The 25,258-nt window shown below is 46.9% G+C and overlaps 1 protein-coding gene across 4 annotated transcripts in view; it reads left to right on the forward strand.

Moving 5' to 3' along the window:
- Window positions 1-25,258, forward strand: part of hipk2 (homeodomain interacting protein kinase 2) — a 70,649-nt gene that overhangs the window by 25,500 nt on the left and 19,891 nt on the right. For all 4 annotated transcript variants that reach the window (XM_030095519.1, XM_030095520.1, XM_030095521.1 and 1 more), the window contains exons 3-4: window positions 23,583-23,706; window positions 24,357-24,476. In XM_030095519.1, the coding sequence (XP_029951379.1) occupies window positions 23,583-23,706; window positions 24,357-24,476 (244 nt within the window). The remainder of the gene's footprint in view (window positions 1-23,582; window positions 23,707-24,356; window positions 24,477-25,258) is intronic.

Genomic DNA, 25,258 nt, shown 5'->3' on the forward strand with positions numbered 1-25,258 from the left:
GAGGCGTAATTTGTTTGGAAAAATAATTACTCCTGTATTGGATCCTGGTTAAATATTAAAGGGGTTAGCATTAGGAATGGGGCGGCGTCCAAGAATGTTTGAGTCTGAATGCTTCAAACGCCGCCTCTGCAGACGGCCCGCCACAGGACCGACGGATTTTATTGACTCATTCAAACTACTACATTGCTTAATTTCATAAGAAAGAGCACTGCCAACTAATGAACTTTCTCCATGTGCTTAGCCACTGAGCTTTGAAGACTAATCCTTGTATTTTATGGGCGCGGAGCGTCGGATTGTCTGTGGAGTTCAGCTGGTTATTGAGTGCACAAGCTGGGAGGCACCGAAAGAGCATTAAGACGCTATATATCAGCCCGCAGAGGGGAAGAAACCTGCTCCGGTGAGATTGCAGATAACAAAAAGAACTGAAGAAACCCAGAAACAAAAGCAGAAATACTACAATAAAGAAGGAAATAAGAAGAAAACAAGTGAGCAAATTAATTAGTGTAAATGTTAACGGTACCCGCTCAGCCGTACAAAGCAATTTGGCGCGCGTGTGTGTGTGTGTGTGTGTGTGTGTGTATGTGTGTGAGAGAGTGGCTGATCAAGCAGGGGATATGTCCTCTGCCCCAGAACCTATTCAACACTTTCTTTTTTTTTTTTTTTTTTTTTTCAACGGCCTTCCAGCATCAACTGATTTACTGCGTGTTATGAGAGATTTTGCACATATAGAGGCCCTTACAGTAAACACATGCGCCGTTTCACGAGGTGCGCACCCACCAGCGACGGCTGAGCTGAGACAACACAACATCTCAGTGTGCGCTATCAGCGTGAACTGGACATAACTCACATCTCCCCTTTAAACACAGCAGGGACAACGGGGAGGCAGCAACACCACCAGGCAGTCTTTCATTACTGCCAGAATCTATATATCATCAAACAGATGGCTTCTCTTTAAACAAAGACAGTTGTCCTTGTACCCAGCGTTAGGGAATTACATGCATTTTTCCCCCTGTGTGCTTCCTTTTATGATAGTATTTCCATATTCACATTGGCTCGCAGCAGATTCTCCCTGCCGTCAACATGCGTGCCATCCCCGAAGTAGAATCTCGTTCTCCGAAAAGTGTAAACGCAGAACACTTTCACTGAAGGTTTGGACTCGCTGGGCCGAAATCAAGGCTTCCCATACGTACTCACATCCATACATATGAAATTCTATGAAGCATGCAGCCCGAGATGCAGCACGAGCTGCTCTCAGAGCACAAAGTAAAGCACTAATTTGAATAGGAAATACATTTATCATTAATTACGCTTAATGAAACATCCTTGAGTCTAAAAGTGCATGGAAATCATTGCCACCCTTTTTCATTCTGTGTTTTTGAAGACGTGAATGAGAAGCATTAACATGCATCACTTCTTGAGTTATTAAAAAAAAAGTCTCTGTTGCAGCCGTCGTCATGGCAACCAAGGCTCTTGCCCCCCCCCCCCCCCCTAACGAATGAAGAAGGAAAAAAAAAAAAAAAAGAAAAAGGTCCATTTGCCTGTGAAGGTCCAACACCTGAACTCGACCCGGGCTGTTTTGATCTTCCTGGCCGCCCCGGCCCACAGCTGTGTACTTTAGGGACAGGCAGGGCCCTTGAGCCACACTCTCATCTCGCGGCTATTGTTTGCCCAGGTGGGCCAGAACGCCCTGTCTTCCCTCAGCCCCCTCCCCGCCCCCCACCTATTCCATCCCCCCCCCGACGCTCCTTCTCCTCCCTTTCTCTGTTGCATCCCCTCGCTCTCCTCGCCTCACCTCGCTCTCCCTCTCTTCCTGTTCCTCCCTCGCCTCTCCTCGTCTTTGTTCCGCGGGGACCTGTGGTCCAACTGAAGCTCTCAGTTACACAAAGGAACCCAAATTGGCTTTCATCTCCAGCCTGTTACCAGCTGTGTACATTGTTCATTTGTGCTGCCTCTCCGCGCAGAAGAAAGCACAGGTTATACCCCTGACCAGTGCGGTGTGTTATTATAGATAACTTATTGATTACAGCTACTAGTTTACCTGTTTTAAAGGTAGTGAAGTTTCCTTTTTCAATCTACTTATTATTAGCTGAGCTGTCAGCGCTGTTCTAATCAGTTCCATTAAGTCTTCTTGAACTGTGGTTGGAAAAAGTCGAACTAAAGGATCATCTAAATCAGGGGTGGAAAACATAAGGCCCGTGGGCCAAAAACAGCTCTCCAGAGGCTGCAGTCCATCCCACAAACCCACCAAGCAAATTGAAAAAAATTGCAAAGAAAGCATTGAATTTTTAACACAGCTTCCCAAGAGTGTTGGAAAGTCAGCTATCTTGTTGCGATCAAACTGGCACTCGCCTCAGAGCCATGCTGTCAGGGTGCATTTGTAAAAACATGCATGCAAAGGGCAGCAAAATGCAACAGTTAGATGTTTTTTTATATATATATTTTGCATGAATAAAAATTTGAGATTGCAGTCATTTTTGGTAGTAAGTGTTCAAATTTAAAAAAAAAAATACAGACTTTTTCAAAATGTATGATCTGTTCCCACAAAAAAAAAAGCAAAACCTTAGAGTGTAGACATGTCATATTTCTGTTATAGCCTGGTCCTTCATTTCCAGTGACTACAGTCTAATGTTAATGTTATTTACATGGAAGGTGTAATTCATACGAGTGTCAAGAGGACTGGGTTGGTTAAAGATTAATAGCCTGATCCTCCTCTTGTAAATACCAGTTCAGTGAAATAGCAACCAGTCAGACAACAGCTTGGGATCTCTATCTGTAACTTGGTTACTAATTTAATGAGAAGAACCGAAGCCTTGCTGCCAAAAGTAGTGAGTTATAGTCACAAGTTACTCATAATGTGACATTACCAATACAGCCCATGACAATCTTATAATTATTGACTTTGAGTCACGGCTCTTTTTGCAGAAATACGATTTCTTCTGTGCTTCCAGAGCAGGTGGCTAATTTCTTATTAAAGTCTTTGGCATGTCTTTGGAAGTACTCACTGTTTCCATGTTCTGAGCGAGGCTTGAAATATGCAAACACAGGGTGATCTTGAGAAATCTGCAAAGGCTCATTCGCTCCCTCTATTCTGTGTCAAGCTCTTGAACATAATACTCGTTGGTGCTGGAGGAACACAACATCCCCCAAAGGCTCAAAGTCCCAAACCAGCTCTGTTATTCACAGCGCCACCGTGATGACAGTAAGATAGATGGAGATGGTTAAATAAATACTTTATTGATCTTGGCGGAAATTCAGATTTTCAGCCGCGCTTGAAAAACAACAAAAGTTGAAGAACAAACAGAAACCCACGGATGAAAAATCAAGTCGAAAGATCAAATAGATTCAAATATAATGAAATACGCAGAATTTGAATACGCTGAAGATTGCAATTATACACACACAACTAAAATATGCAAGCATACATACACAAAAGGTTACAAAAATCCGGGGAACATATAAATAACTCATAAAGCATCATTGGGACAAAAAGCAGAGTAAAAATACTTGTGCATATATCTTCCAGTGAGCCGAGGTTCATTGTCACAGTGTCTGATTACAAGCTGCTCATGGTAAAAACGATCCGCTTTTTCAGGCGTGTGTGTCTGTGTGTGCATGTGTGTGTGTGAAGGTGAAAGAAAGATGGCCCATTTAGCTTAGCCTGAGTTTATTTCCTTGTATACAGCAGTGCTCAGGTCACAGTGAACAGCTGAGAAAACAGCAGGGGACTTTTATTAGTGAACCCTACCCCTTGCTCCCTTTACCCCTCTTTGCTTCTTCTTCTTTTTCTTTTTTTTTTTTTTTTTGTACAACTTTCCATCCGTCATCATTCTCCCCTCCCTCCCTCCGTTCTGTCTCTATTCATCCCTCCTTTTCTCTCTCTCTCTCTCCCTCTCTCTCTCCATTTCCTCCATGCTGACCTCTGCCTTTACACAGATCTGCCTGGCATTTCAATCATCACATCCAGAAGCCATGTAGAATCCTAAAGCCTCTTCCCCTCGCCTCTGGCCGTCCGGGCTGTAAGCTTCAATGTGTGCAGCGGTACAGTATTCCTGTCTGCTGTCCATTTGCTTCGAGATGCATCAACTCTGATTATAGAAACAGAATATCTCGTTTAATTCTTTTAATCCCCTCATGCGCGGACTGGTTATGTTGTATCTTGCAGTTGCACAGTAAACCTGTGGCTAATGGAAAAGGAGGTCATACACTTCATTGTGCCTTCCTGTGTGTGTGTGTGTGTGTGTGTGTGTGTGTGAGTGCCAACAGGTGTATGCAACACTGAAATATCTGCACCCACAAGCATCGCAGGCAGCGATCCTGCTGACGGAGGTAACTGTGCTGCTCCTGAATCAGCCGGAGCCGAGCCGTTACCGCAGGAGAAGAGAGTTTAACACACTCCTTCAGCTCATGTGTGCATTTTTGTGCTTGACTCTTTTTCTTTTTTTTTTTTTTTTGAATTGTCAATGCTCTCTGCAGCTCAAATCAATCATCACTACAGCACCTGGTCTATAGAAATGCCAGCATCAGTTAAAAAGACAGTCTGTTTGTTCGTCTGTCCTTCTGTCTGTCTGCTTTGTTTGCCTTTTTTCCGTCGCGAGGAGGAAAAGAGAAAGAAGGAGAATGGATGACTAAGTGAAGTGAATCGTAAATGATTTGAGGAGTCTGTCGGTGCACGGGAGAGGCTCGGTGCACGGCACCAGCTACCTGTCACAGTTTTGTTTTGCCTTCTCTTTTGTTGCCAAGCAATCTTTTTTTCTCTCTCTCTCTCTTTGCTCCATAATCCACCCAGTCTTGATTTATGAAAAGCAGCTCTTTAGTGTTCCTAATTGAATGTAGGCAGCTGCTGAAGCGTCTGAGGACGAGTCATAACTTTCAGATATCCGGCAGACGGCCGAGGCACCACTGACCCCACATCCTGGGAAACGATCGCTCGCAAATGTTGAGCAGATGATAACCTGATCGTGTGAGTCCGGCTTTAAAAGGTTTACTCCAGCCTGGGCAGGTTTCAGCGAGGGCCATGGGAGATTATACGGGGAGTTTATTCTTCCCCAAAACATAGGAAACGGCCGTCCCTGAAACAGCCACACAGTGAGGACGGCAGAGCGCCTCGGCTCTCCTCCCGCCTCCTCGCTCATTGTTAGGCTGAATGCAAGGAGTGCTATTTGCATTACAAGGTTCCTGTGGAGCAGAATGAAAAACAGACAGAGCTGTGAGCAAAACGAACGCTCTCAGGGTGGCCCCGCACTAATTGCGACGGGGGTGCATTTACTGATTATAGCTAAGTGGTCCAAAATGGTCCCCCGCTCTGTCTCACATTGACCCGCTCCCTCTCCTGGTGGACGTGGTCAATAGCAGGCCCGCGGAGACGCGTCTCCGCCGAGGGACGGAGAAGACGGGGTCCGGTCCCGTCTGTCTGCCGCGGGACGAGCCCGGAGAGGCTGGCGATTCAGAGGGAAGGAGCGCTTCATTTCAAACCGTCAGGGAGCAGATTTGTTGGAAATGACAACACATGTCGAAGATCTTAAAACTAATTGATTCTGCACAAAGTGCTTAAAATGCTTTCTCTCAAAATGTGCACAGTTACTGAAAAAAAGATCTTTATTTCATGTATCTTCTGTCTTTTATGAGCACGTGTGCAGTTCATGACTATTCATTCAAAACACACACACACACACACACACACACACACACACACACACACACACACACACACACACACACACACACACACACACATAAATGTGGTCAAATGGAAATTAATGGAATGCAAAGTGGAATGTAAATGTATTAACAAAGGGAGGAAATTAAATCCCGGCTGCAGATCCGGGACGGTCGCATGCGCAGACGGGGACGGGCCGGTGTTTTGTATTCCCTCTCTTCCCCGTTGCCGGCGTCGTAACAGGAGGCCCCGCAGTGGGAGAGCAGGCTGGGGGTGATATAACAGCCACTGGATCACAGAGGCTTTGATCTCCCCCCTGGGTTTCTCCACGTCTATGGGATAGTCTTTAGGCCTACTGATGAGGAGGTGGAGATCTTACACCCCCTCTAGTGCTGGCTCAGTAGCAGGTCTCTGTTTCACCACACAGAGCATTTCTTCAGCTTGTGTGGAATATGTTTTCTTCATACTTGAGCCAGGTTTTTTTTTTTTTTTTTTTTTTAATCCACTTTGAGGAATTCAGAGAGAATGTTTCAAACTCATTCCACATTTTTTGGATTTGAGCTGACCCCAACACAACGAGAAACGCTGTGGTCAACCTAAAAGGACCCTCTTTTACTTTAAATGTTTTTTTTTTTTCTTGGAGAGGGTTTTAATCTAACAGCAGGTTGAGAGTTTTACGTAACACAAGCGCAGTGATGTAATTCCTTCTCCCCTCTTGGTGTCAGAAACACAGTTTTGTCCCTCCAGCAGCTCAGTTTGCCCTTGTGTCATAATCTCTCTTATGACTGGCCTGATCCCCATCCAATTCATGCAATTAACTGATGTCACCGCTCTGGACTGCTTGCCGAGGCCGTATCGCCGCAGCCTTGATTTCCCTTAAAGTAACAAATCCTGGAGGAGCTGTGGTCTATTAAGGCCGTTATTCACATAGCTTACAGTTATACCAGTGGAGATATTAAAAGTCAGAAAATAACAAGCTCCATTACATAAACAAGGAAAAGTAATTGGGATGGAAAAAAAAAAAGTTTCTCTTATTATAGGAGTGAGCAAAAATTACAACATACCAATTACAGAGTGAGTGTTTTATGAGTTTGGCTTGCTGACATGGGGGGATTTGTGTGTGTGTGTGTGTGTGTGTGTGTGTGTGTGTGTGTGTGTGTGTGTGTGTGTGTGTGTGTGTATGTGTGTCCTTGCGCGTGAGAGAGGTTAGCCTTGTGTGACTAATACAACACACAAGCTGTGCTTTTTGAGCACAAATACTAACAGGAGCACATAGCAACTGGGGCCACGTCTCTGAAAAATTCTCCTATCATTGCTGAGTGGGACTCCTTTTGTTTGTGTACATGGCTCGCTGTTTGCGCTCCTGTATGCACATCTGTGTGTACACGCGCAAACAAACATCCAACTGTGCTGGATGATTACATTTTCGGGGCATGGTCAGCGGCTCGCACGAGTTCACGCGGCCGTGCGATGTATGGGAAGGCAGGGGGGCACACCTGACCCACAAAGAGTGAGACGGGCATCCGGACGAACGCCAACACCAGACAGGCTGTGAGACGGGAGACGGGCAGGCGGACAGACTGGTGAGAAGTCGGCGCGCCGAGCAGCCGACAGACAGGACGGGGTTTGCCTTCGGGGCGACAGAGGCCTTTTGAATGAACATTTAGGTTAGGCCGGCTGGGTGAGTGTGTCGGGCTGCGCCGCTGCCCTCAGACATAGATCAGACGTAGAACCAGCCGTCCGGGGTGCACGGCGTCGCTCTGACTGGGGCAGGGACTCCGTCATCCTACTGGGGAGCAGATCCAAGGATGTCTCCCCAAGTTTCCATGGTTGCATATCTCAGCTCGATCCAGCCTTGTTTTTTTGTTTTTTCTGTATTTTTTTTTTTTGTCTGCGACATGCTCTGCTCCACCGACCCACATTAATGAAGTGCTTACAGATTTAACCCCTGGGTGGCGAGCCAGACAGCCACCGCCGCATACATTTACACGGAACAGGCGCGCCATTTGTTGTGCGTTCTCGTTTCATTTGTCGGCGTGGCATTTAGACAAACATGTGATGGGAAATGAGCTGGGTTTGTGTTTCCTGCGTCCCGTGCGCCATGCCTGATGATAATGGGGGGAGCGAAAGGCCAGAGGAGAGGGGTGGGGTCAGTATGCTAATAGTGGGTGTACATTTTGATGCCTCGCTCCCAGCGTGGAGTGGTTTGGAGATACGGCTATCATTCCCCACCTCCTTTCTCCCTTATTATCCCCCCGCATCTCTCTCCATCTCTGTCCTCCCCCATCCCATGCTTTCCGCTCTCATCCCGCTCCGTGCCCTTCACTATCGTTACCCCCCCTCCATACTCCATCTCCCTCCTGCTTCTCCGCCTCCCCCCCCCCCCCCCGAATGCCTCTCTTCCAGAATATGAGATACATTTGTTTTCCTTCGCCAGGCTGCAGGAGCAGGACGCATGGCATGCAAAGTGCTGATGTGTTGGTTTCTGGGTAATTATAACATCCCTCGGTCTCCAAGAAAACTCTAAACTAATGTTTAATTTGCGTCTCTGCTCAAAGGAAGCCCTCCTTTGTTATTGCCGTGGCAATTAGCTGGAGCCAGGGCCCAGGCATTTCCTGTGATTGTTGTGATTTGCATAGAGAGTGAATCAGAGAGAGTATCAGGACCCCATACCCCTCTTCTCTCACTGCCATACATGTAGCCACCCACTCCACTCTTCTTCCCGTCTCTTTCCCTCTCCTGCCCTCCTCCTCGTCCGTCCCTCATGCTACGCCGAATCTCCATCAGTGGCCTAGCAACTGACACTGACGTCTCATACCCCCTCTACACCGCGACTGATTGACTGGAGAGAAATTAATTAAATGGAGGGCACAGCATAGGAATTTCGGGTTGTTTTTTTTTTTTTTTTTTTTTTTTTTTTTTTTGCGAGTGTCAGCGAGTCACGTGCCGCCTACCTGCACAATCCCTAATGGTCAGCCACAAGTTTCAGCCAGCAGCTTCTAATTACCTGCCTGTTTGTTGCGTCGCCGGTGGCATTCCGCTGAGGGTGTTGGCTAATGGAAGCTGTTAATTGCAGGTATAAACATAGTGTCTGCAGCGTGAATGAAGATGTCACGCCACACATGCGTGCACGTGGAAGGGGCAGCGGGCGCTGTTCGCGCCGTGTGCGGATTTTCCATCTGAAATTACCCATCTAGATGTTGTTGAATAGGCTGTTTTTTTGGTCCTCAGGGGAAACCATTAACTCGCGCTGCTATATCATGTGACCATTGCATTTTCTGTTTGGGCCATATAAGAAATAATCCATCCTGGCCGTTATCTGTCAGCTTGAGTTACGACAGAACTACTTGTTTCAGATAATTGACGTTTTTTTGCATGTAATTCTATCGCTGTTTGTGATTTTTTTTTTTGTGACTGTCTAGATTTTAATGTGTTAAAACTAAATTTAATGAAGCACCATACAATGGTTAATTACCATAAAAGCTCCCCCCTTTGCAGTTTTGCTAAGCTGTAGTGTCATTAGAATACCTGAATGAATTTGCATTGCTTTATCAGCTACTGCCTCTGCATCTGCGCGTACTATAATAGTACCGCTGTGTGATATGATATCCACATTTCCTGCGCTGCGTCTCTCTTATGCTCTCATCAGATTATTAGAACTGGTATTTTCCCATTTGTGGGTTTAATGCTGAGAGCTGTGGCTTCAGGGAGCCTATTTAGCGAAAGGGAGAGACAGAAAGATGAAGAGGGAAGAAAGCCAATGAGAGAAAGTGGGGTAGGCAGAGAACTAATGGTAAAATAGAGGGTAAGCTGCGGGGGCTGTTAAACCTGAGGAGTGGCTAATCCATGAAGCAGCAGTCTGCACTCATCTGCTCCGGACTGGTGTGGCACGGTCAGAAAATGGCACATCGAGGAACCCGGGAGTCAGACATAGCCTAACAATCTATATTTCAAAGCCGAGGGTAGAGAGGAATTCAGTAATGAGCTCCCATCTTCCTTTTGGTAGCAGAAGACTCTCTTTGTGGAACTAATTGAAAGTGGCATGTGGAGCACTGGGGAGCTCTTTGGGGGCTGCGCTGCGTTTCAGGGGATGTGGAGAGATAAGCCTGCATGCCACTGTGGCTTTTGTATCACAGGTCTGAAATAAACAGGTCTGTTAGAGAAGAGTGATGCATTTTACCGATCCCAGTGTGGAGGGGGTTGTGTGTATGTGTGTGTGTGGGGGTTGTGTGCACAATTGTGTGTGATTTTGTCCTTAACTGCCTTTTTCCATTGTTTAAATTTCACTCCCCCACCGCCATCATATTCTGCATCTATTCTCCTCCTCCCATTAATAAATCTAGTTTTCTGTGTCACCTCATCAGCAATGCAGTCAGTGTGTGTGCATATGTGTGTGTGTGTGTGTATATTTGTGCAGACGAGCGTGTGTTATTTGGGCTCTCCGGGTGCAGTGGAGGAGTGGCTCTGACAGGAGATGGGCTTTCTCTATTACAGATATGGAAATGGCCAAAGACGTATGCAGTTCAACAGATACTGCCTGGCATTTACTGAAACGATGAAACACACCGTGGCCTTAAGTATTTACACACACACACATTGCAAATATACACATACACACTCATTGGGCTGTCTTTCTGGAAACCATTGATTAACCATCTCAGTTCACTCCATTTCCCAACCGTAGCCCTAAACTTCACACTAACTTCAACCTCACTGTAATCTTTTTCTGAAGCGAAACACAGTTAAGATGTTATGAGGGTCTGTATTTTGATCTTCCTGTTCTCAGACCTCATTAAAGGTAGTAAAACAAGTCGACACACCCTCGTCATTGTGGATAGACAGGCCACATGTGACTGACGCTTCATCTAAATTGCAGCAAACACACATGTGGAAGTGATTAAACTTTGGAGACGTGTTCCTGACTCGGTGTGTTCCGGTCTGAAGGTTACTGTTGGAGGTCTAGGAAAATCAAAAAAGAGATATTTAATCAGACCTGCTTGGACTTGAAGTCATCTCCTGGCCATGTTTGATTGATAGTTGAGGAAATTGTAGTCGCTGGGACTTTAGTGTCACTGTGGAGCTGGTAGAAAGAGGCTGGGATCAGGTGGAGGAACGTGGTGGACCCCTTCCCCGAAGTCTTCCGTTCTCACCGGGGTCTTCTTTCTGTGGGGGAGCGCGACTCGTCTCATACATTTATTTATTGCGTTATGAGGTGGGTTTCATATATCGACTGCCGCCGCTGTTCGCCGGCAGTACGATCGCCTCGCAGTCACAGATGTCATTAGATAACACACTCTGTTTGCTGACATGTCGTTTCGCCCTGTCAGTGTAACACACCTTAAAAGACACCGCCGCGAATAAAGTGATATTCAGTCACCGCGGTGTTTTGAAAAGGAATCATTAACATTCCCGTAGCTCTTTGTCATCTTGATCCACTGTTGCTGTGGCCTCGGCCACTTCTGTCTGGCCTCATCATGAGCGCTGTGAATGGGCCGAGGGGAGCAGGAACGGGACTATTTTCTATTACAGCACGGTTTGATGCTAAATTGAGAGAAGGATGTGTTCTGTTTTGGGTTATTTGTGTGTGTGTGTGTGTGTGTGTGTGTGAGACACAGGGAGTGTGAGGAAGAGTTGGTAATGGTGAATGTCTGCCAGGCAGGCAGGCAGGGAGCAGCCCAGCCCTGTGCCCAGCTGTGAAGCTGCCCCTGGGGCTTTGGGCGGCTGTGGAATGCGGCTGATGTGATTCTGGTTTGGGCAGGAGATAGCGAAGGCCCGGAGCACGCAGCTGTGAAGGAGTAATGTCTGGAAGAAGGGCGTGTGCATGTCCATACCGTCTTTATAAGGGAAGAGAGAATGAGTAGCTGCATCCACCATGTGTGTTTGTCAGCTTATGAGCATGTTCGTATTTATACGTGCAGCGTTGTTTATGACCCCCTCCCGGCCGCAGCTGAGGCCTGGTCTGACGGAAAGGAGTGACATTCAAAGTCATTTCCCCCCGTTCGGGGTTTGGGTCACACTGTTTAGCGCTCTGCTCACCGGAGACGTCTGGAATGTGCGACTGGACCAGATTTCGACAAGCCACCTCCCTTAAGAATTGGCCGGTTTGTTAGTCAGCTGCTCGCAGCTTTGTCCGCAGCGAGTCTGTCAGGAGGAGACGACAGCCAGGCTTTTGTTCTGCAGACTTCCCATCCTGTCCTGGGCTCGGGGTCGGTTAAAGTGCATTGAGGAGAAGTGAGCACCACTCCCTTGCCCCCCTCCCTCCCCTCTCCCCTTTTTTTTTCCCGCCACTTGAATCCCCACTAAGTCATATTTCCCACCCACCGACCAATTACAGCGCCCTGTGTGACAGCGAGAGGTGATCTGATTGGCTGTGTCGGGGTGTCTGGGAGGTCAGAGCTGTGTTCATTTCACACCGTGTCCTTTTTGGACTCTTTCCAGCAGCGCCCTCCAAGCTCGCACACAGACAGCGGCGGCAGAGAAGAGGAGGAGGAGGAGAAGAAAAAGGAGGGAAGAGGGAGACAAATAGACAAGAAGGAGAATTTCTCTGTACACAGCCTTCAGTGTGATATGATTTCTTGCTTGAGAAATCGTAAATGTGTCATGTTTAGTGGCGGTTTAAAATTCACATTGACTCCAGCAGGCACCTCCAGTGTTGCTGCTCCACAGTTTGTTCTGGTACTGTAAAACTGTCTGTTGCCTCCAACTCCACAACAAAAGGAAACATTCAGAGCCAGAATGCCTTTGTTGTGTGTGTATATGTGTGTGTGTATGTGTGTGTGTGTGTTCACTGAGAGGGGACGGTCTTCCCTCTGGGCAAGGTAAGCTAAGACAGGAAAACACCTGGTTAGGAAAGGCAATCATCAGTTGTGGAGCTGTCGCAGGACATGCTCCATATCCGTGTGGAATGTCTTCATCACGTAGGAGCCGCGATGAAAGCGAATGCGTCTCGTCATGAAAGACAGATTTCTCCGCAGCCATGAAAGAGCCGAACGATCTCTGTCATTAGACTCCGGAGAGCAACTGTTTCCAATCTCAGGTGGTGCCGCCAGTTTCTCTTTACTCGTCATTATTTGTCTTGTAAACATGACCTTTCTGCCTGTAGGTTTTAATGGTGACGGAGAAACACAAACCGGACATTACAGCGTCATTACGTTTCACGTGTGTCGGTGGGAGTTGTGTTGAAAGATAATCAAGACAAAGACGAGTCACTTTTACAGACCAAAATAAAAATTTTAAAACGTTGCCATAGTTTTTTTGACATTTTTTTGGAAAACAGAAAAGGTTGAAATACTTAATTTGTGTGTTTTTCATCTCATTGCTGCATCACAGTGTTGTAGTTTTCTCTTTTTTGAATTAATTCATTCTAGACATGTCAAAATAATAATAAAAAAAATGCTTATTTTAATTTATCTTTAATATATGTGTGATAATTTCTATCTATCCTGAAATACATACATGTCACTCATATATCTAATTTACCATGTCTGTATAGTTTGCATGTTCTCCCTGCTCCTGGATTTTCTCCAGGTTCGCAGGCTTCCTCTCATATTTCTCATGTTAGGTTCAGTAGTGACTCTGAAATGGTCCGTTGGTTCCTGAGATCAGCTCTGATGCTTTTTCAAGCTGATACTTGATATTTCAGTAGTAACTCCAGTGAGAACTTGTAAAAATGAAACGGTTAAAAAAGTTTTTTGATCATCTGTAGCCTTAAACTCCCGCGGCTCTCAATATCAACATGTTGTTGCCTCTCTTTGTACTTGTAAATCCACATCACGCTTCCTTTTTTGGGCACAGCCTAATTAAGATCTTACATTTATATTGCCTCCTACCTCAATCAGCCACATAAACATATCTGCAGATTCCCTCCAGTGTGCTTATGCGGTGGACATAACAATGAGCCGGCCAGGATAGATGGCGTAATCTGAGTTTTTGTTCAAATTACAGTTTAGATGGAATCAGCTGTGTCTGCTGTCTCCTTGAATGAAGCCACGGCTGCAGCAACAATGTCATTTTGTCCATGATAATTGAATCTTCAAGTATGGCTACATGAAAAGGATAATGCTGTATTGATTGCTGCTGCACTGTAATTGTTTTCCTTCAATAGACAATGTATGGCATATTAAATGCTGAGCATGCCTTCATTGTTTGTCATGGACTATATAGGAGTGGAGGGAAATTAACACTCTATATGACAGAGGGAAGGCAAAAACAATGCAGGGGTATTGTCATTGAAAGGTGATTAACTGTGACTATACTTACAAAAGACTGCAGGGCACCGTCGCCTGGCCAAATTAATTACCTGTCATTGTGACTGATTGTTTTTGAAGACAGCTCTTATTATTATTATTATTATTGCCTGCTCTGAGAAAGGAGTTCACGCTGCATCTCACCATGCAGCAGCGACATAAACAGAAACACCGGCGATTAAAGGCAAAATTACAGCATATAATGTGTTGCTCTTTCAGGTTGTGTCTCAGTTAGATTCGCCGTTCATTGTTTGCTTTGGAGGCTAAAGGAAATCCATTCGCCGTGTCTCAGAGCAGTGTTTCTTATATTGAATTAACATCACCGGACTGTTGTTTTATACATGAGTGAACGAGCGTATGAAAACAAATAGCACACAGGCAAACACCTGCCCCCTCCACGACTTCCAGGGCTGATCTTGACACGAGAAGCTGGAGCTCATTGACAAGCAAACAAAAGCGCCCCGCACACAGTAATGTCTGTTCCCTCTCATTTGTCCTCGCAGGGAGACGGGGGCGTGATGAGGCTATAAGGGAATGGCCTATTTGTCCAAATTTCTCCATAAAGCCTTAATAATCCTGCTGCTGTTGCTCTACGTGATGACATTTCTAATTCTTGTCAGGGAAGAATGCAGCGTGACAAACTATGTGGAGAGTGTGTGAACACACGGCGTGCAGGCGGCGTGCCGGGGCAGATAGAGAGACGCACTTGTCCGAGGATCTGAGGACTCGTGATTGACGTCGGCTGCACCTCTCCCGAAGGGCGCCGGCGAACATGCACGCATGGCTAGGAGGGAATCTGTGTGTTTTCTTGCATGATTATGTGCTCACTGTCATGCAGGCATAATGTTAATTATGGCAGAGGGACGAAGTGGGGGGAGGGGGTCAACCGTTGGGTCGGATTAAAATCTGACCACATCTGGGTGACAATCTGGATCAACCGCTGTCAGTCTGTCCCATCGTCTCTCTAATTAACCGTAAACCTGCGTGCGCTCCGGGGACTCCGTCAAACACACGTTCACCACGAAGATGAGAGCAGCCCTCCGCGGAGAGACTGGCGCTGAGGCAAGCCGGGGATCGAAGGAGGCGGCCTGGGGAGCCTCATCCAGCAGCGCTCTGCCTGTGTTAAATTTTAGAGACGGGGAGCCGCGCCGTTCTACAGCACCTATGTGGGGTTTAGTTACAGCTCTCTGCAGCTCTGTAGCTTGTAGCGCGCGGCAGCGCAGCCTTGGGCTCTGAGAATTCATGTCACACACAGCAGAATTTGATTAGGCAGGAGATGGTATTACTGCCTGACCTGGTGGGAGGAAGGAAGAGGGTAGTCAAACAAGGGATGGTGATAGAGAGAGAGAGAGAGAGAGAGAGGGAGGGAGGGGTGACGGGGGGATGGGTGGAGGTAGAGAAATGTTGCGCATGTACTGTATGTCAGTGCATGCCAGGTTGGGGGTAAGGCAGAGGGGGATTTTTTTTAAGTCCGCCTGGCGAATATCTACCCGTGCCTTCTTTCACTTGCCCCAGAAATAAGGAACTAGTCGACCAGAGCGAGGTTTATGATTGAAAGTGTGTATGTGCATGTGTGTTCTGTCTGCATGTCTGCGCCTAGCAGGGAAGGCATAGGTCATTACGGCGATGGGACGGCGCCCCTGTGGCTCCCAGCTATATATTCTCAGGCGCCGCATTTCAAATGGATTTTCGACGTCTGTTGTTTTATCACATATCCAGTATGCACGGCGGCTCCAGGAGGCGACCACACTGACAGTGTCCCCGCTTCTTCCTCCCCCCCCCCCCATCACTTGATCTCTGTCTTAGTTACCTTAAATCAACAGAATGGGACATATTGATGCAGAGCTTTGAAATTCCTCCCTCTGAACTGAAGCAGAGAGGGGAAGGAAGTCGACAATAAAACGACAATAATGCAGGACAAGTGGAAATACAGGCAAAAACTCAAGTGAGAGAGGGAGACAGACAGACAGTCAGTCAAGCAAGCAGATGAGATTTTGTTTGGTTTGGCCAGCAGTTTATATAACTGTCATGCTGGGTTTTTCATTCAAAGGGCTGCAAAACAATATTATCATATAATATGATACAGTGTATTTTGCAGTTTGCGTCTGGGCGCATGGTTGCCCTGTTGTGTCTTGAACTCTGCTGGACGGAAAGAATTGTCTGGCAATTCTTTTGATTGCATGCCAACCTCAGATGGAGCTGAGCAAGGGTTTAAGTCTAGCTCGCTGAATCCCTTGTACACTCCAATTTGCCCAAGTGATCAAGCTTGGGTTTAAGCATCCCCCAGCCGTGAGCAGACGCAATCTCATCTGCCTGACTGACTGTCTGCTCCCGTTTGCTCAGTCTGTCACGCTGCCCGTTATGCTGCTCCCCTGTCTGTTTTTATGAACATCTCAGCCATGCTGACAAGCCAGCCAGCTGGTTAAGCTGGTTGACTGAGTGACTGCATGTTGCGATGTGTTATCGTTGCGTTACAGTGCTGCCTTTTGTTTGCCTTTGCCCTCTGTTAGCGGGTTCTCCGTGACCCACATCTTTCCTCTGGGTCTGTTAACGGTGACTAACAGTTCGAGGGAGCGCTGAGATCATTGTTGAGGGTCAATTTAATGCTGTCTGAGGAGCTTGCCTGTTTTTCCTGAGATTTTTTTTTTTTTTTTTTTTTTTTTTACATTAATCACACATTTTGAAATGAGAGATTATTTTCATGAGGACTGGGGTCAGTCGGTGCTGAGCGGCACATGCCTCGGGGCTGGGTCAGTGTCTGGCCAGTTTCTGTCGGAGTGGCCTAATAATGTCTGACTGTCAGTCCACTACCCTAATGGGTCTGGAGAGACTTGAGGCTCCCTCTTGGCGTCCCCCAGAATCTTTTCTCCAGGCTCTCTGTGCAGACAGCGCCACTGTATGACAGATACCTATCATTTACTGATGGCAAATCCATCTTGGCACTTTTTTTTTCCTTTGACATGACAGGCTGAGGGGACGGAATGTGTGTGCATGTGTGTCGGTGAGCATGTGGGTGGGTGTTGATGGAGGGGGTATCTACCTGTCGTTGTTGTGCCCGCCCCGCCCTCTCTGTCTTTCCCTTCCTCATCTCCTTCCTGTCATTTCTTCCTATCGCTCCGCCTCCGTCCTCATCGAAGCAGGTCTGTCCCTTTGACCTCGGCACCAGGCGTCGGGTGGGGCGGTGGGAGCAGAGAGGGGGCTGCTGGGAAACAGCCTGCTGGTTGCAGGTGGAAATGAGATGTATTACCGCTAAGATCGGCTGCATGCGGGAGAATAATAATAACCACAGGAAAGGGGTAATTACCAACTGGGAACAATGAAGCAGTGCATAGACGTCTGAACACGGCGCAGCCGCGCTGTAGCTGCAGTCATTGCTTTTTGAATGAAGATTTTTGCAAGAAAGGAAGAAAAAAACGAAGGGACAGTTGAAAAATGACACTGCAGCGCTCCCCCTCTAAAGACATTCAGTCTTAAACTGATGTGCTATCAGATACTGCTATGAAAAACAGCCTCCTTCTAATACTGGTTCGTGGCACGTAAGGGAATTTGTTATATCCTGTGTGTGCTAATATTGACTGTGCCATGCTGCGACAACAGGGCTCCGTGTGCCATGTGCCACAGTGACAGGGGTGGCTTTCTGCCCACTGAATATTTCATTATATGAAATGCCTCAAAGAGTGGGAGGAGCTGAATGTGACATGGTGAGGCTGAAAAAAAAACAAAAAAAAAAAACGAGAGCAGGAAGGTCTTCTGAATGTGCAAATGCTATCAGTGTCAGCTCGGAGTTCGAGTCGACCCCCCTCCCAGGCTGCTGAGCTGATCTTTACATCGGGTTGTGTTGAATCAGTGTGAGCACGCACGCCACCGTCACTCACGTTTTATATTAACCTGCTCAGGCGAGTGGCTGTCGTCGCAATTTCTGCAAACCTCAGTGAAATAAGTGGCTTCATCTCCTGATATTGAACAAAACATTCCTCCACTTCCCTCAGCTTTGGTTTGCCTTGTTTTAATGTTCTGCCAGACCCCCCCGAGAATGCTAATACTTTAACAGGTAAAACAGTGGGAGCCTTGTCAGCATTTTTGCTGTGCATTTTTCTGAAAGCTAAAGAAAGAAAAAAGGAGAGGGAGAGCCCTGTTCTCAAGACCTTGAGCACCAGGAATGTCGCCCCTGCTTTGGGAGTGCAGCAACATTTCTCAAGGACTCTGTATGGAGAAAAAAAAAAAGTTTCCCTTGTCCAGATATCCGCCTGCCCCCCCCCCACACACACACACCCACCTCTCCACCACTCAACCACCTGGAACACACACTCGCACCACATTTAAATGCAACCTGCAGATGCTGCCTGCATAAACGTGCATTTACACATTCTCTGCATCCTTGTGCACCGTGCTGCAATTTCGCAAGTGATAAGAGCAGGTGAGGCGTTTTTGGGAGGTTTGTGTGCGTGTGTGTGTGTGTGTGTGTGTGTGTGTGTGTATATGCACTCGGCTGCAGTTGCTTCCTATGAGCCACAGGTGCACAGCGGGGTATGTAACTCCGTACATTGATTTCACAGTCAGCGACCACCGTGCAATATATCTAGAAAAGTGCTTCTCTATGGTGCGTCTTCAAAGAGGCTGTGGAGGAACCTTTGAGGGCATGAATATGTAGATGAATACCCAGAGGAATGGAGGTAGGAAAGGAGTCATTCACAGCGCCAACCCGAGCCTTTTACGTTAGGCCGGGGCAAAGCGTGGAATCTGGAGAGGGGCAGAGGCAGAGGAGAGGGAAGGGAAAGCGAGAGAAGAGAAGTGGATCGAGCAGAGAAAACTTAATGGTGGACTCTTTTCTCATGAAGTGCTTTTTCCTGTTAGTGCCGGGCAGCTATCTCGCTTCCCAACCATAACTATGTCATAACAGAGCTTTTAACTCAGCCAGTAAAACATTATACTGGCTATGTTGGCTCCTATATTTATTTACCTCAAGGATTCGTGCTGCTTTTTGCCCGTAACTGCCCGGCTATTGAATAAAACATAATTGCATAAGGTTGAATGATGAAGTCTTGGAAACAGAAAGAGAAAAGATCAAAACCATTACCATAGGCCGGCTGACCTGAGTGTGTGTATCTGTGTGTGTGTGTGTGTGTGTGTGTGTTTGTGTTGTGCCTTTATGTCTATGTAAATGTTGGTTCTAAGGATACATCGGTCTCCCCTCTGGAGCCAGGCGAAGGGAAGGTCAGCCTGATGGATACATCCTGACATCCACACAGCCTGTGATGTCAGCTATGTGCGTATATCTGTGTAAGCGTATCCGCATGTGCGTCGGTGTGTGTGTGTGTGTGTGTGTGTGCGCGTGCGCGCGTGTGGGTGAGTTGGCAGGGCAGCCAAGCGCAGGCACAGTTCAACAGAGCACAGGGCAGACAGGCGAGCGGGGAGGGGAGCATTAGCTTGGCCTCGGCGTCCTAGTTTGGGGAGTTTGAAGGGGGCTTTTGCCGGCGAAAGGGGGCGGTAAGGAGGGGGGGGGGGGGGGTGGACGGCGAGGAAAGGGCGAGGTGTAAGTGTTGGCGGGGCTGGCAGAGGGAGGGAGTGGGTGAAAAGGCTGAGGTGGTGGCGGAGGGGGCCGGCAAAAGAAAGGCTCCATTCATGAGTCGTGCCATCTCTCGCTCCCGAGGGGGCTGAGGCTCATCAATGACCAGGCCAGCTGGGAGGATGTCAGCGTGCAGACTCCCTCGCCCTCTCCCTCTGCCTCTCCCTTTCCATCCCACCCTCTCTCTCTCTCTCTCTCTCTCTCTCTCTCTCTCTTTTGTCAAGGGCCAGTGCTGTCAGAAGCACTGGCCAGAACACAGAGGTCTCTCATGCGGCTGGGTTCTCATTCACGTCCAGCGAAAGCACGCAGCTCGCCGGTATCTTGCACGCCGTCCGTGCTCTATCTGACATGTATGGTCTGGATGATTACGACCACCCTGAAGAAAGGTCTGGTCCGCTGTAACAATCCGAGCTGGAAATAATCCCTACTGGGGGGAAAGCTCAGAGAACGAGATACTGCAGCGCCGCTAGTTTGATAACGTTTCCAAGCAAAAACTTTGACAACAGTGATCGGAGCCACTGAAAACCCATGCATGCATTCCAATCACTAGTTTTTTGACTCAAACCAACAGTGACTGACAAAAATGAAAGTTTTTTTTATCAATTTCAGAGACCCTAAAGTTTTGTTAGTTAAAAAAAGAAATCCCCCCCCAATATTTTATCAACCAAATCTTCAAAAGCCATAACTGTGACCGTGAAACACCTGCCTGCCTGTGAGAAACAGCCGCACCATCATCTGCAGCGAAAACTGAAGTGATCCTATATGCACCAGTGACCATGTCTCATGCACCAACTCCTCAGAAAGGAGAGGAACAACGTTTGTGGGCTGCACAGATGTGTGTGCTGTTTATCACTGCCAGCCAAAGGCCTGGCTCAGCAGCAGCAGCAGCAGCAGCAGCAGCAGCTGTGGGGCGCTTTGCATGCAATGGCAGAGGTGCAATGACAGGGGCAGATTTGCATTTGTGGTTTTATATCATAAGCCACAACGTTACTCCATTGCTCTTCCTTCCTCCCCACCTTCTTTCTCTCTCCCTCTCTCTCTCTCTCTCTCTCTCTCTCTCGCGCTCTTTCTCTCGGTTTCACTGGTCTTGTTGAGATTTCTGTGAGTGGCAAGAAGAAGCAGCAGAGACAGCCTAAGTAGAGCACTGGAGCATGACTGTGGAAGGTTCGGGCCGAAGCGGCCCCACACACAGCGTCAACACGAGCAGATCGCTCAGTCGCACATAAGTCACTTCCACAAACAGCCACACGTGTTGTCGACTCCGTGTTATGAGGGGAACTGACAGCGCTAATTGTTGCCTTGCTAAAGTGGGCTTTGTCAACACTGGCTTTCAGAAAGGTCACTTCTGCAAATTTATTTTTTAGCCATGTGTGTAAAAGCGTCTTTTTCCATAGAAAAATCAACATGAATTTACTATTCAGTGTGTCATTAACTTTTTCAGCTGCTCTCGGAGCAGTAGAACATCAAAATTAGTGACTTACTTATTTGTTTATTGTTCATTATATTTAATCATGATGCCTGAAGTAGAAATCGAATGATTTGGGGGGAGAAAAAAGTCAAATTGAAGGTTCTCTGATCTGATAAAAGGCTCACCTCAGTCTTTCATCTTGCTGATGCATTTTGATGGGAAGAATTTCCTCAAAAACATCCTCATTTTGTGACAATCGCCACCAGTTTATGCTGCTTGCCGTGATTCATATGTATTTTGGGTCGCTCAAATTGAAATGAGATTTTCTGAAAACTCATATTCATGCAAATAAGGGGATAAATGTTTTGCGTGTTGTTTTTTTTTTTTTTTTTTGTAAGTATAGGAATATATGAATCCTATTTAGGTGACAAATGTACCACAGAACTGCTGGGTTGCTATATTGGTTTCATTATGCCATAAAAAAATGCATACATAATAATAATGTCAAAGTCCTGCCTGCTTCTCTTATCAGCCTCACAGACAGCATGATAACTGAAGTGCTGAAAGTACAAATGAGAGTATGGGAATATAAACAGAACATTATCTGCAGAAACTTTGTGGAGTAGTGCTGATGTAGTGTCTCGCGGTTCCGATTTAAAGACTTTGCATTGAAACAGAATCTAAAGCAGGGCTGTGAAATTTCTGTTTGTGAGTTTGCTCTTTTTTGAGTCCTTGTAAAGTTTGATGAAGCTGAATGTGAAGCTGAGAGGCCGTGTCGTTCTGATAGGTCAGACTTTATTAGTTCTGTGGCGGTGGCACTCTTGTCTACGTGTGTGTGTGTGTGTGTGTGTGTGTGTGTGTGTGTGTGTGTGTGTGTGTGTGTGTGTGTGTGTGTGTGTGTGTGTGTGGAGCGGCTGTTGTTCCCTCTCGCTCCTTAATGAATCTCCTGCCAGCCTAACAAGCTGTTCGGAGAGGATCGCGCCGACCCCGGTCCCAGTGTCCATCTCCTTCCTTTTCTTCCTCGCTGCTCCCCTCTGATCGCCTCCTCCTTGACACGTCCTTTGGAAGTCTTTTGACGGATGTGTGTCTCATGGTGTGTTCTGTTGTATTGGTGTGTAACGATGATACGGAGATCTTCTCCCAGCATCCCCTGTTCAGTTTATTTGTGCATGTCTGTCTGTAATGCTTCATTCCTCTCTGTCTGTTTTCTCCTGTCTTCTGTCTCTATACGTTACACAAATGTGAACCTCATGTCCCCCTTTTTTTTTTTATTTCTCCCAAAATCAGTGAGCAACAGAAGACCGTTAGGGGGGCTCGAGTTAGAAATTTGCTTTTAAGTATGTGAAGTATGTCCATTCATTCCCTTCCAACACCCCCCCCCTTCCCAGCTGCTCCAAGACCACTTACCCAGCGCCCCCCCACAGGTCTATAAAGTCCTTTAGCGTCCCCCCATGCTGTTTTCCACATTCTCTGTTTGCCTGGTACGTACAGTTCCAGCGGGCCCAGGGCCAGACCCCCACTATTCTCTTAGCGCCACCGAAAGCCTGCCAGAGCCCCTTCAGGCCCGAGGCGGGGACCTACTTACCCTGGTCAATCTGGCAACCCACACTGTCAACTTCAAGCCTCCCGCTACCCGGGTTCAGCTCCTGTGAAGTGCGGGTTGGTCTAGCATAAAGCTTCTTCCTGGAGCTTTGAGACTACGCTTTATCAATCGGTAAAATACAAAACCAAAAACTTTCCTTCTATGGCGATGACAGCGAGAGAACCTCCTGAAAGTGCTTTATATTGTTAGGGAGCAGAATCACTGTGTTCTCGGTTATTTTAAGCCCCATCAGAGACATGGGCTCACAAGACGTGTATTAGTCTCTCTGACAGGACATAAAACGCCTTGAATGAAATTTGGGAATTGTTTGGGACTGCAGTGCTGCTCGGATAACTGGAGCAATATTTCTTCTTTTTCATCAAATCACAGATATTTATCTCCTCTTCAGCTGAAGCGCTCTTTACTGTTTGGTGTGTGTGTGTGTTTTCGTATGTGTGTGTGCACATGGAAAAGGCCTGTTTTGAAATTAACTTCTGACGTCTTTCATGTCCAAATGACTTGCTAAACGCCCAGATGAAGCTTATATGGTCTGTGAACATTCATGTTGGTTTTATTTTTTTTTTTTCTTGGCATGATTGTTTCCATGTTGCTTTGAGCTGCGCGGCTGTGAAACACCAACCCTTTTCTCGACACGTTTCCCATGTCTGACTGCCCGAGATGTGCCTCAGTGATTGGTGCTGCTGCAATGTTATCAATCAGTTATCTGCAGCGTGCCACCTTGCATACTGCCTAAACAAGAGATATGAAAAAGGTACACCCTGCTGACTGCGACCGCAGTGGAAATAAATCTCAAGGCTACATCGAGAGATCAAAGTTAAGACAAGATAACAGCTTTCAGGCTTTGTAGAGTAATTGAAGTGACAGTCTTGTTGTAGAACTGGTTTATGCAAAAATGTATACCAACTTTTGCTGTGTGAGTTGTCTAATTAGATTGTACCGACTGTGGGAATGTCTCCAGATCCCTCCCTCACGAAGAGTGTGGATATATTTTCCCTTTACGGTCCAGAATGTGTAAAGACATTCTGGATCTTTTGGGTCTAATCAGATTTAATGTGAGGATAAAATCCAAAAGGCTCACGGCAGTGTGTTTTCTTTGTCCCCAGGGCGCCGGAGATCATCCTGGGCCTGCCGTTCTGCGAGGCCATCGACATGTGGTCCCTGGGCTGTGTGATAGCCGAGCTCTTCCTGGGATGGCCCCTCTACCCCGGAGCCTCCGAGTACGATCAGGTAACGCGCGATGATTCCATGGACCTCCGGACCGCTTCCTGACCCCCGAGTGTGTGACGCACACCCGTGAATCCTCTCCCGCGCGTGTGTGTTTTTCCTCTCTGTGCCTGTATATTTCTCACCGAGCTTGGGAGGGTGGGATGCCTCTTCCTGAAAATCCCCAGACAACCCCTGATGATTCTTGCGCAGCCTCCCTGTTTATCTGAACAGATGCCACAGAGCCACTTGTCCAATTAGTGCAGCCCCTGTGCTCCAGAGCAAGACATTGTCGCTTTCCTTTCTCTCTATCAGTCAGATGTGGCTCAGTGGGGGAAACCTTGAGCAAGTTGTGTTCCATCTCTGAACAAGCTTGTGTGATTTTTCAAAGGCTCCCAAAACTTTGCAAGTTTCTTTAAGAAGTGTCAAAATGAGTCTTTGACTCTTAAGCTGAGGTCATGTTTGACTGATATGCATATTTCTGCCATAGAAAAGAGGAAACGTTAATGTCAGGGTAGATTTTCAAACTCTCAGAAGAATGTCTTTACTGAAATTTTTGTGATGAGCAGGAAAGATTCCATCGCTTTATTGATTTCAACTCCATTTCCATTGATTAAATGATTAAATTGTGGATGTGAAAACCTCACACACGTCTCTCCTGTTTTGTTCTGCAGATCCGGTACATCTCACAGACGCAGGGCCTGCCTGCAGAGTATCTGTTGAGCGCAGGGACGAAGACCACCAGGTTCTTCAACAGAGATCCGGACTCTACCTATCCCCTCTGGAGACTCAAGGTACTGGAGCAAACCAACACAGTCTTCAGACTATAATATTTTGCCATCCGGAGCCCGTGGCTCATGTTCTGTGGCTGCACCATGTGGGGTATTGACGGGCCTGTTGGCTGGCTATAAACAAAGTGAAAGGGTAATGAGAGCAAAATGGATCTGTGTGAGAGGATTTGGCAAATAAAAACCCAGCATGATGACTCCAACTCGGAGGGCGCCGCTCTAACCCCGCTCACTGCCCCTCCATGTAGGCCGCTCAATAAGGAGCGCGCTCCTTTTCTTTTTTTCTTTTTTTTTTTTTACCCTCATTAACTTAATTTGAACTTTTGTGTGGCGCACGGAGCTTTCGCACATTGAATTCTTGACGGTATTGAGCTGCAGATGCTGATCCCTCTTTGCCGGGTTTGGTAATGTTTTTACTACGACGCCGCCGTCTGAGTCTATGATTGATTTATTTTTGTTATTCTTTTTTTTTTTTTTTTTTTGCTGTTGAAAGTGTTGAGTGTATTTATTTTGTTATGAATTCCACTAACATACCACGACCGCTGACAACAGCTGATGATAGTTGCCGGCCCAATTTATGTGGAAATATAGCAACCGGGAGTTCAGAGCGTGCATTCTTCCACTTCGTGCACGGGCTGTTAGCTGTTGTCAGGTAAGATTTGAGACACTTTTTAAGGATTTTACTTGGTTGGTCGGTTTTCAGTGCTTTTCAAAAAGTCAGTTTTGGCAGTGTGAAGACAGTGAGATGAGTAACTTGGCACTTGACATTACTGTTATGCCTCCCTTGT

This window comes from Salarias fasciatus, chromosome 7 (genome assembly GCF_902148845.1).
Source record: "Salarias fasciatus chromosome 7, fSalaFa1.1, whole genome shotgun sequence".
Taxonomy (NCBI): Eukaryota; Metazoa; Chordata; class Actinopteri; order Blenniiformes; family Blenniidae; genus Salarias; species Salarias fasciatus.